We start from the raw sequence: 12,715 nt of genomic DNA, 5'->3' as shown, positions 1-12,715 counted from the left end.
TATACACGATGAGGTTGTTTAGCTTACTACTGTGGTATTGAGTACTGCGGGCAGGAGAGCTTGTCATGAGACATTGTGGTGAGTCAACCGTTATGAGCTGAGATGATAAGACAACCAGTACTGTGCAGTCCACCAGTGGGAGATCTGATGGTGCCTGGAACACCAACGGTCATCAACAAGCGCATTTCTCTGTGTGTATGACTGTGTGCATGTACATGCATATACACATTATTTCATGCATGTGTGAATGGATGTGCGTGTGTTGTGTTCAGTCAGTGGAGGAAACTTGAGCCTGGATTTTATAATCACGATCTACAAGCTCACAACGCCTCACATTGCGATGCTTTGTGAGCTTGTAGATCGGCTATTTTTGGAGAGCGACACCGTCTGAGTATACCTGGAGCATACTTTCCGAAGCGGAGGTAACGCTACAATCCTCTTCGCCCTGAGGCCTACAGATGCGCACAAATAGGCAGATGGGCTTTGGCTGAGACAGCACATTCACTCAATCTGACATCTCCTCCTTTCTCTCTCTTTCTCTCTCTCTCTTTCTCTCACTCTCCCTCTCTTTCTCTCTCTCTCTCTCTCTCTCTCTCTCTCTCTCTCTCTCTCTCTCTCTCTCTCTCTCTCTCTCTCTCTCTCTCTCTCTCTCTCTCTCTCTCTACCACACTCCTCCATGCGGTGGCCATGTTGGTTCTCCTGATCACATTCGGCGGAATCAAAGTTAGGAGAAAATGCAGAGGTGTCGAGTAAATCACACAAAAAAAAAGAGATTGCCTTGAAAAAGCGGGTAGGCTGGGAGATTGGCGAAAACGAATTGCAGTGAGAATTGGAGCAAGAGAGAGATGGACTGGAAAGGAGAGAGAGAGAGAGAGAGAAAGAGAGGGAGTAGCTTAGCGCAATCCCAAAAAAGGAGAGCGGGAGAGCTTTAAGTCTCTGGGGAATTTGAAAAGCTGCAGAAATCCAGTTGTGGCTATTAAGAGGCTTAATCTAAGAGGGTGCTGAAGCAGAGTTTTGCTGCGTGGGCTCCATCAGTATCATCCTTGACAGAGGTTACGGAGGAGGAGACGAGAGGATAAGGAGCAGAGGGGAGTGGCCATGGGGAGAGGTAGCCAACGCTAGCTGTTGACCATAATGACAGCTTGACACCTTTTTTTTTACAGGAGAATTAAACACAGACCTCCTGTACAGAGGTGTGTGTGCGTGTTATACCCCAATGAGAATCCACTAGAAAAGCAAGCCACATACAATTCTGGCCTGGGAGACACAAGTGGTGGAATCAGAGTCTATGATTCATTCGTTTCTTAATTAGACATAACTAAGCGATCCCGCTCAAGTGTGTGAGTCGGCCTGACATGGAGTTACACATGCTGTGATGAAACTCATTATCACCAAGCTGCAGATGTCTCCTAGGAGAGGAGGAGAGAGAGAGAGAGAGAGAGAGAGAGTGTGAGAAAAAAGGAAAGGAGACAGGAGAGGAGGAGAGGAGAGGAAATGAAAGGAGAGGAGGCAGACAGCCAGGCAGTTGGATGGGAGGTGTTGCCTGCTGCGTTTGTGGAATTCTTTTCTATTTGTTTCCTGTTCCTCTCTGTTGTTTGATTTGGATGTTTTCGCACAATGAAACAAGCACAAACACGAGCCCTACGAGCCTGATTTATACTTTGTTGCATATCGTGTCTCGCACTAAAAATAGCCAATCTACACACTCACAATGCTTTTTAATGTTAATATTGGCCGATAATATTGGGAGGACGATATTATCGTACATATGTAGGGGACATATATATATATTTATATAGATCTACAGTGTATATATATATATATACAGTATATATAACGACAAGGTGCTCCAGCTCTGCAGTGGGAAACCAGAAGCGCTGATCTAATGGTCCTATGGGACTTCGGAAGCCGACGAAAACTAGACAAAAACTAAAACTTTTCAGATGGCTAAAATGTGACTAAAACTAAATGGAATTTTATTCAAAAGAGTATGACTAAAACTAAATTAAAATGTGCTGTCAAAATCAACACAGGTGGTTGAGTGTTCTGCTACACCGCCACACAACTCCCAGGTCTGCATTGAGTCTGCAGGGAGTTTTGCCGAAGCCAAATGCTTATGCACAGCAATTGTTGCTCATTGTACTTATTGGAATTCAATGGCACGCTCTCTCTCACAGGGATCAGTGAACCATCTATAATAAGCAACACAGTGAATGTTTGTTCTCGCATCGCCAAAGCAAACAGGAGAAGGAGTCACAACAACAATAAACACAAAACTTCACAGGTGTTTATTGTCACGACATCCCTGATTTGATTCCGGTTGGAGAGCTGCCTTACATTGTTTGTTTTTTTGTCTCTCCACTCGGTCCTGTCCAAATTAAGTCAACACTTTTTGATTTATACGGTATAGCTGTGGGTTTGAAGAAGGGGTGGCAGTGGCTCGGTAGATAGAGTGGCCGCCTTGGAATCGGAAGGCTCTCGGTTTGATCCCCGGCTTCTCCTGGCTGCAAGTGTCCTTGAGCAAGAACCCCGCTTGAATCCTGAACTGCTCACGATGAGCAAGTTGGTGCCTTGCGTGGTATCCTCCGCTGTCGGTGTGTGAATGTGTGTGTGAATGCAGCGTGAATGTGATGCACATTGTAAAGTGCTTTGGAGAAAGGCACTACAGAAATGTACCATTTACCAAGACTGTCAGGTGTATATTTGAGTCATACATTAATACCCTCTCTCTCTCTCTCTCTCTCTCTCTCTCTCTCTCTCTCTCTCTCTCTCTAGGAGGTATAAACAGGGCGGGGGCGGGAGTGCCAACGTTCTTGCGGACCCCTGCAATGATGCAACCGCACCTGGACATGAATTTGAAACAATTCCTGCAGTTCCCCATGGAGACTGCTCCACCTCCACACAGCATGGGTCTCTTCCACAACTTCAACACTGTGAGTTGACCATGTGGACATACACACACAAAGATGCATAAACACACACACACACACACACACACACACACACACACACACACACACACACACACACACACACACACACACACACACACACACACACACACACACACACACACACACACACACACACACACACACACACACACACTCTCTCTCTCTGGCTGCAGTAACTCACAGACTCAGCAGTAGTTTTCATACTTCCTCTCGGACTCGCATAAGGAAAATAATTCAATGATATTTTAGTGCTGCATTGCAAGCTAATATCCCTGTACTAACATAGCAAAATGTGTGTGGTTATTATGTTGGTTATTACCTTGTACATAAATGCATTTCATTGTGTCTGTCTTAAATTTAAGGACCTTTAGAATATGATAGTGGGACTGTATAACTAGCAATTACATTTTTAGAAGATTTAAATGTTCCAGCCAAAAGCCATTAACCAGAATATTGTTGCTGTTGGACAGAAACCTTATCTCCATATTTCAGCGTTTTATGTTTTTTTCATAAATGAATGTCCTACTTCATCATATAAGAGTATTGCACAAAAGATGTGAAAATAGCAGATCTGCAATTGTGAGCTTGTAGATCGGCTATTTTCACTATTGTAATAATCATTATTTTAATAATGATAACAAAGGAACGGTTTTGGAGGTTTTCACCCTACAACGACGATATTTTAATCTTTGGTACTTGTCATGTCTGAAAACATGACAGGATCTAATAACAGCGTGACTTAATTATCAATTTCATGTGACGTATGCCATCTATATGACATATATATGACCATTGAAATTCAGCACTGACCGGTCTAGTGGTTTGCGAGATTATCTACAAATAGACATGCACGCACGCACGCACGCACGCACGCACGCACGCACGCACGCACGCACGCACGCACGCACGCACGCACGCACGCACGCACGCACGCACGCACGCACGCACGCACGCACGCACGCACGCACGCACGCACGCACGCACGCACGCACACACGCACACACACACACACACACACACACACACACACACACACACACACACACACACACACACACACACACACACACACACACACAGACAGACAGACAGACACTGAGACTCATACAGTCATGCAGTAAAGACTGTGCTATACTGTACACATGCATATCTACTTATTCTTTCACCACTTAAACTCTCTACTCGCAGCGTGTTGAGAGCTTGCAGATCTGCTAATTTCAGCGAATGTCCCCCCCCAGAATATGGATGCTAGGGTTCAAGTGCTTAAATGCTGCCATTTACAATGAACACATTATTTCTGCCTCAAAGCAATTTTCCTCCTGGCCAATTGTGGTTCCTAATGCTAATTTCTTTGTCCGTCATATGAGCAGACTTGTGAGCTTGTAGAATAGATCTCCCATGTATTTTCAGCAAGCGACACCATTGTACAACAAAGTATATATCAGATCTCCATATTTCTACTTTTTATGTTTCAGTCAGATAACTCACGAATAGATTGAGACCAATAATAACTTGAGAACATTTTATTTATAAAATGTAAATACAAGTGTGAATATTATATTTGATCTTGGCATTCAGGCTCTGCATACATTACTCCCTGCTCAGCACATTAGAAGACAACCATTGAAGAGCAGGGAGATATACGTACATCAATAACGAAACCCCCGAGGGGAAAACAGTTATGTTTTATCATAAATTAATGCCCTACTTCATCATACAAGTGTCTCACAATAGTAGTGAAAAAAGCTGCGCGACGCGTTGTGAGCTTGTACTGTAGATCGTCTATTTTCACAATTTCTCGAATGTTTTTAAAATAATAATAAAAAAGGAACCGTTTTGGACATACAAGGTTTCCACCTGACAGCAACGCTACTGTCATCTTTCCAGTCCTGTGGACTTCAAACAGCCTTTGGGTTGGAAATGGTTTGTTTGATGTCACGGATTCTCTTGGGGTTTCGCTGCATGCGCTGAGGAGCTTTGTTTGAGGTGGAATTCTTTCTGCAGGCCATGACTGAACGGTTAACGTCTGATCAGTTGCGTTTGTACAGGATATTTACCATTTCATCTACTCAGCGTTAATGTGCTGCGTTCTTCCCCCAGACATTAGGGAACACAGACTCTTCTCTATTGTCAGCAATATGTAAAACCAGCGTACTATATATATGTATATAGGCCAATTTAATTCCGGGGATCACAGGCCTGTGACAGTAGTGTGTGTGTGTGTGTGTGTGTGAGTGTGTCACTCATTTATCTCGACTGCTATGCAGAGGGAAATATAGCGAGCACTTGTCCCCAACTGTACGCAATGTGACCTGTGCCCTGAGCACATGTGTCACTACAAGGATAGTAACAGCAAACACCATGCTAGTCCGGAGACCATTAGCCACAGTTTTTAATAGCCCCCCCACCCCCCCACCCCATGAGCCCCATTTAACTGGAGCCACTCTCACTGGGGTTAAGTCAAGTTGGACTGGGCAGCTTATGGATTAAAAGTTGCTATAACTATACTCTTCGTTTTGCACTCTCACATGTGTTAGTTGCACTGAAACCATACTCTCCCTTTGTCTCGCTCTCTGTCATCAAGGCAGTGAACCTCTGCCTCTCTCTCTCTCTCTTTCTCTCTCTCTCATAAACACACACACACACGCACACACACACACTTACTTGCTTATGGCTGTCCATCGATTTCGATGATGACGTTGCTCCAAGGATGGGTTATTGAGGGGGATGGCGGTTGTGCCATTGCATGTGACTATGCAGGCCAATGCGTGACCCGCACGGTTTGCCACATGAGGGGCAGATGAAGTCCACACATGAGAGGGGGGCCCCTGCAGCACGCTGGTGTCGCTGCACACGTTGCTGCTTTCTCCTCTCTGTGGTCTGCTCCTGGAGGTGTGCGATGCCCTTGTGACTGGTGGTGCGCCAGGTATGGCGATCAGCAGCCAGGTCTTCTAGTGCCGAGGGTTGGATGGCACAGCGCTTCAGGAGGGTTTTTATGTGGTCCTTGTAGCGTTTCCGCTGTCCCCCGGGAGACCTACAGCCTTCCTGGAGTTGGCCGTAGAGGATCTGTCGGGGGAGCCTCTGGGTGGGCATGCGGATTACATGCCCCACCCAGCGCAGATGTCTTTGAGCAAGGAACACTTGAATGCTGGGTGTTTGGGTCCGGTCATAGATGTCCACATATGGGACCCTGTCCTCCCAGGTCAGACCCAGGATCCGTTGTAGGCAGCGGATGTGGAATCTCTCCAGGATTCTGACGTGCCTTTGGTATGGGGTCCAGGCTTCCGAGCCATAAAGCAGTGTGTCGGTCTGTCAGTCAGTCAGTCAGTCAGTCAGTCAGCTGGGGGGTGTTTTACCAGCCTCTGACCAGTAGATGGGGCCATAGGAGAGTATGGGAGTACAGTCTGACCTTATCTGCATCACCTAACAGGACATGATTAAAAGGCTTTTACCTCATCGTGTTCCCCTGAACCACAATCTAAACAACAGGGTGCTGACTGACTGACACTGAGGAGGCTTCACTCACACTGTTTGTAGTGAAGCACCTTCTCAACTGACATGGGAAATAGGAAAGGAACACAACCAATGCCAGATTTGAGGGTCCAAAACAAACACATTTCTTATACATTTGAAAAATGTTGACAATACGTTGCGATGCAATGCGGTGTGAGCTTTTAATGCTTTTTATGAGCTTTTAGATCGTCTATTTTTTAAGGTTTCTGAATGGGGCTTAATTGTTTAAAAATAGCACATGGGCCACATATATGCACAGTATGCGCCGATACTGATGTCATCCAAAAAGTCTAATAATGACCGATATATCAGCCATACTGATGTATGGGTCTGGTTCTAATTCTGAAGTGTAAGCTACAGGCTGGACTGTTGTAGCATACGGTATGTGTGTGTACATGTTGTTATCACTACCTGTGAGTGACAGATGGCACTGATAAAAGGCACTTTCCTTGGCGAGGAGAAACTCACTGCCCCTCAGCTACCTCAAACTACAGTTGGTGTTTAAATTGGTATCGAGTGCTTGAGCCGACTTATATTGGAAGGCCTTGATTGAGTGTTCGCAGCTCTGTGTTCATTACTGGACATATTTTATGGGTTGTTGGGCTTTTAAGGGAGAGGAATGTGTACACAATGGAGGGGGCTCGTCCCCTGCGCTGGGTTTGGCACGGTGTACATTTACCTCAAGGACATACAAACCTGTGTACTCTTGATGTTCTTACCTATAGGCAATGGTTCCATTTAATTCAGTGCTATATTTGAAATACGTACATGTTGTTGTTCAGTGACATGGCTGCTCTTAGACCAGTGGTTCTCAAACTTGTACATTTCAAGCACCCCCCTTAACTATGACACTGTATAACTGGAACCAAATGGACCCTAACGGGTCCATTTGGTTCCATTTGTACACTGTCAGAGTTACACCCTCGTAGTTGTCAATTCAGAACCCCCTAAAGGAACCCAGAGAGTCCCTGGACCCCACTTTGAGAACCACTGTCTTAGACTGATAGAGGGCTAATCCTGGAAGTGGGCTAATCCTGTTATTGCCTCATTTTCTTTTTATAAGTCTAACTATGCTGAGTTTGTACAGTCTTAATGAGACTCTACTTCGCATTGAGTGTTATTAGCCCCCATAGCAGGTGACTGGGCTCATCTAGAGCTCCATACACTTCTAATGGCTCTCTAATGAGATTTGTCCTCTACCTGCCTGTCTGGCCCAATGCGCCTCTAGACAGTGACGAGGTTGAATTATTTATCTGCAGCAGCTGGTGCTGGTATGGAAATGAGCATGCACGCACGCACACACACCCGCGTGCACGCCTACACACGCAGGCACGCACGCTCACACACGTCTCTGAATTGAGATGCCAGCCGCAACGCGGACTCGCTCAAGCTGAAAAGTTTGGAATTTCCGATGAAGGTGTCTAATCACGCGAAGCCATGTGCAGACTTGTTGAAACTCACCTGCAACTATACCCCCCGTCCCCCCACACCACCCACCGTTCTCAGTAACAACCCCGGGTTCCACTCGAGTTGAATGGGGAGCCGTTAAGTCCTCTCAGGACAGGCTTCAATAGACATATCCTGATTGATTAGCAGCTAATTAAGAAATTAAAAAAGTAAATGTTCTCGTGCAGCAAATCAGTCCAACTCCTGAGGTGTATAATGAGGTCTCTCTCCAAAGTCTAAGTGCTCACATGTGTGCCTGTGTTGTCAAACAGTTGGTGGTGAGGACAGAGGAGGGGGTAGGGTTTATGCCTAGGTGCGTGTGTGCGTGTGTGTGTTTGTGTGTGTGTGTGTGTGTGTGTGTGTGTGTGTGTGTGTGTGTGTGTGTGTGTGTGTGTGTGTGTGTGTGTGTGTGTGTGTGTGTGTGTGTGTGTGTGTGTGTGTGTGTGTGTGTGTGTGTGTGTGTGTGTGTCAAGGAGCAAATGCAGTTGGATTTGGTAGGTCAAAAGTTCTAACCGATGCTGACATATGATGGATGGCTAGAACAGAGGGAGGGAAGGAACTGTGTGTGTGTGTGTGTGTGTGTGTGTGTGTGTGTGTGTGTGTGTGTGTGTGTGTGTGTGTGTGTGTGTGTGTGTGTGTGTGTGTGTGTGTGTGTGTGTGTGTGTGTGTGTGTGTGTGTGTGTGTGTGTGTGTGTGTGTGAGGGAGGTACTGTAATTGGGAGGGGGTCTGAGAACACACCACTGACTACATCTGGACAGAATGTTTGAGTATGCATGAAAAAGAACGAGAGGGAAAGGGGAGGAGAGTCGCAAGAGAGAACTGTGAGGGAAAAGTACTACAAGGAAGCGTGAGAATAAGAGAGGGAGAGAGAGAGAGAGAGAGAGGGAGAGAGAGAGAGAAGAGGAGGAGGCGGCAGAGGAGACCGGCACTTGTTAGGTGATGTGTCAGTGAAGACAGAGAGAGAGAGAGAGGGACAGATTTGGGGAGAGCAGAGAATCCTCACGGCAAGCGCTCCAGTCCTTCTGGCAGGAACGTACTGTATAGACCGGCACAGATCACCGGGAGGGAGGAACAGGAATATTTTGCCAATGCATCACTAAAGTACAGGTCCCGTTGTAGCCTTACAGTATCTTCAGCACTGACCAAAAAGAAAGAAAAAAAAGTTGGAGGCTGAATGAGCGAGGACAGAGCAGCACACACTGTCAGTGTCACACACGCCGAGACCCAGACACAGTGCAGCCACACACACACAGGAGGACCCATGCAGCTCCAAGCCCCCGCTGACACGGAGGAGAAGCGGGTGAGTACTGTGTGCCCCTCCACTCCACTCCACGCCAAACGCAAACGTTTAGCGACCCCCAACGCTCGCACGCTCGCGGAGATGTAGGTCCAAAGGAGGAGACAGACTGTGAGTGTAGTGTTGCTTCAAGACCCGGGCAGCAGCTCAGAAGAAGTCAAAGTTGAGCTTCAAAGGTTTTTTTTTCTTTTATCTGCCGTGGCACAGGATCACTGCTGTTGTTGCTGCCAGAGTGGTCCAACTGAGAGCCTCTGAACTCTGCATACCACACCACTGCTGTTCACTGCTTCCACTCTGTACAGTGTTCAAATCATTTGTTGACACTTTTATTGACAAAAATTAACATACATTTGTACATATCTGTTACAAGCATAAGACAAAAACCTTGTGGTCCTTTGAGTGTAAATGTGTGTGTAAACTGAGTGCCATGTGTTGGGGGCACTCAGAGAGAATGTAATCTACATTTCTCTAGAGAGAGGGGGGCGAGAGAGAGAGAGCGAGAGAGAGAGAGAGAGAGAGAGAGAGATACAAAGAGACAGAGAGAGATTCAAAGAGACAGAGAGACAAAGTGTGATTGTAGAAATTTAAGCCAGAGGAAGTGAAGAAAACAGTGGCACATGTATATTTTTAGTGCATGTGTTTGTTTTCGGTGTTTAGTGGCCTCTAGCTGGTCACAGTCAAGCTTCTGGATTACACACACCCTCTCACAGAGCATGTTTGGACACTGCTCTGCGTTAACAGACAGCATTAAGGCATTAAAGGCATTAAAGACCCTGGCTGAACTGTTGACTGCTGGCCCCCTGAGTGGCTGCTAGAATCAATGGTCTGTGCGGCTTACTTTCACCTGCCAGGGTCCCCATCACATTCAAACAAGCCGTACTCTGATTACATCACAACGCTCTGCTCTTATTTCATGAGGGGAGGGGTTTGGATGACATTTAGCCTCAGAGACCATGTTGAATAGGCTCTTAAAAAGCCTTGTTGGCTGCCCCACACTGTTTGTAACTGTGGAGTTTACAGACTGGGTCATGCAGCGGACCCACACCCACAACGCTGGGCTGGCCGCATGGGGAGGAATCCTATGACTCAGAATACAGCACAGTGTTACTGTACTCTCATTAACCACATTAACCCTGGCATCCCTGTTTTGGGCAAATAAGTAATAATAAGTAGGCCTAATAATAATACATTCAAAAGTGTAATTATTTTTGGTGAAAATGATGAAAAATAGCCAATCTATTTAGATTGGTGTTAGTAAGTATGATGCATGTTTTTTGGAAAGATTTGGGAAAATGACTACCTGTGATGATATGCCCAAAATAAAGACGCCAGTTTGAAAGTTGTTAAACTGTTAAACAGCTCTGATCAAAGTCAGGGCAGCCATACAGCCAACACACAACCATGCAGCCAATTACATGGTTGTAAACTGTAACACTTGTGTGCCAGACTTTTAGTACGTGGATTCTCACGTGAGAAACAACTAAGGGTTCAAAATGAGACACAGTTACTGTCAATTAATGAAGGTTGTTCTACATGTTCGAGTGACATCGTTATGTGGTACTGGGCCATTCGCAGGACTCAGCCCCGGCTATTCCAGAGTTATTAGATAGTTATCATCCACCAGCATTGTCGCTTTAATATCCGTTCCTCACCGCGAGAGCAATGGAGCCAGCTCTATAATGAGGTGAAGGAAAGAGAGAAGGACGGAGCACACTGCAAATATCCTGAGTGTAGTTAGTTTAACTCTCGGAGTGTAAGCCCCCATTTTTACTCTCCAGGAGTTAAACGAACACTCTGATTTTGCAGAGCAGGAGTCGTGGGAGTTGGAGAGTGCAGAGGAGAGCCAAGAGATAAAAATGTGCGATGTGAGGATGTCCGGCGCAGACCTTCCTCCTGCCCTCTCTCACCCTCTCTCTCTCTCTTCCTCTCTTCCTCTTCCTCGCTCTCTCGTCCAGATGGTGTGTGTCTGCACTGTCCTGCCACTGGGCTGACTCGTCTCTCTCTTTTTTTTTGTCTCAGTCCCCCTCAATTCCTCCCCTCCCTCCCTCCCTCCTTCTCTGTTTACCCTGTTTCCTTGGGGTTGCCGAGTAACAAGCCCCGTGCAGATTTTGAAATTGTTTTTGTTTGACTTGTGTGAATATTCATTTCAGCCTCTCCCGTCTCCCTCTTGGGGCCAAGATCTCAAGCTGCTCCTCTGTTAGACGAGGCTTTTGCTCTGGGTGCGTGCAAAAAGCTCGGTGATTAGGCAAATTAAAATTTGTGACAACAAGCCAAATTGTCTCATTTATGCTCTGTCGGGGTCTTAACATCAGCGTGGTTGAAAACAGAAACTGAACGCTCTCTGGAATGCTCTGTTATTGCCTTTTGAATTCAGACGACATTAGCGGAATTGGCCCTGAGCTTCCATTCCTTCCATAAGCGAGAGTATACAGAACACAAACAATCAAAATATCAGGCCTTGCCCTTGGCTCAGCAAGTTCCTGTTGGTGTCACGTTAACTTTTATTTGGGCCTGGTTAAGCCGCCCGCCAACTCTTTGTAATGAGCACACAAGGCAAGAGTGCCAGACAATTGTCTTTGGTGAAAATCCGCGGCCAGCCATGGAGAGGCATGGACTCCATGGATAAAGCTAATCTCAATTAACCATGATCGCCAGATATATTCTGCTTCAGACATAGCTGGAGAGTGGCGTGGCGGGGGCCTAGTTCGGACCAGTGCGGGCTGGATTTCCTGGGTCTTTGTGTCTGGGACAGTGTTTAAATGAAGAGGTTTAGCCACTGACACACTGGTGAGCCACTAATGCTAGCCAGTTAAATTTATACGATGTGCTTAACATCCCCCCCCAGTGATGGACATCCCAGCTGAAACAATTAGCATGGGGCAAACACGAACCTATTGTAACAATCTGGTCGGGGGGTCACACGTCTCTGTTTAATAGGATAGATGCAATGCCTGTCGTCCCTGTTATAGCAACACACTATAAACACTGTTGGCGACTGGCTGCCAACAGACACACACACACACACACACACACACACACACACACACACACACACACCCCCACACACACACACACACACACACACACACACACACACACACACACACACACACACACACACGTGTCTATTAAACTGGTTGCAGGTTTAGACATTGCAACCTTTGTTTAACCACTTAAACCCTATATACTTTATTGACCAGTGTCTCCCCCAGAGGTCTATACCAGGATCCTGATCCTTTTTCCCCATCTACTCCAAATCTCTCTCACCAAAAATAACTGTTCTACAACCGGTCTATTTGTTTCACAGAATGTTCACCTTATTAATGACATCGTGCCCATAGCAGGGACACGATGGTTCAAGTGGTTAACCTTTAGACACAAAACACCTGCTGGGTGTGTTGGTGCACCAGCGCAGCAGTGTGCTCACTGTGTGTTTGTCCCATTGGACCTCGAGTGCTGTATAGAGCAAACTTTATCAAACTTTTTCGTGTGAAGGACCTCCAA

The 12,715-nt window shown here is 46.2% G+C and overlaps 1 protein-coding gene across 1 annotated transcript in view; it reads left to right on the top strand.

Annotated features, from left to right (window-relative positions):
* znf385a (zinc finger protein 385A) overlaps positions 1-12,715 on the top strand; it is an 81,544-nt gene that overhangs the window by 38,422 nt on the left and 30,407 nt on the right. Inside the window, 1 exon segment of the mRNA XM_080444186.1 lies at positions 2,776-2,933. Coding sequence (XP_080300312.1) covers positions 2,776-2,933 — 158 coding nt within the window.

This window comes from Gymnoscopelus braueri (assembly GCF_963280865.1).
Source record: "Gymnoscopelus braueri genome assembly, chromosome: 12".
Classification (NCBI taxonomy): Eukaryota; Metazoa; Chordata; class Actinopteri; order Myctophiformes; family Myctophidae; genus Gymnoscopelus; species Gymnoscopelus braueri.
This window is presented reverse-complemented; position numbering and strand designations above follow the sequence as displayed.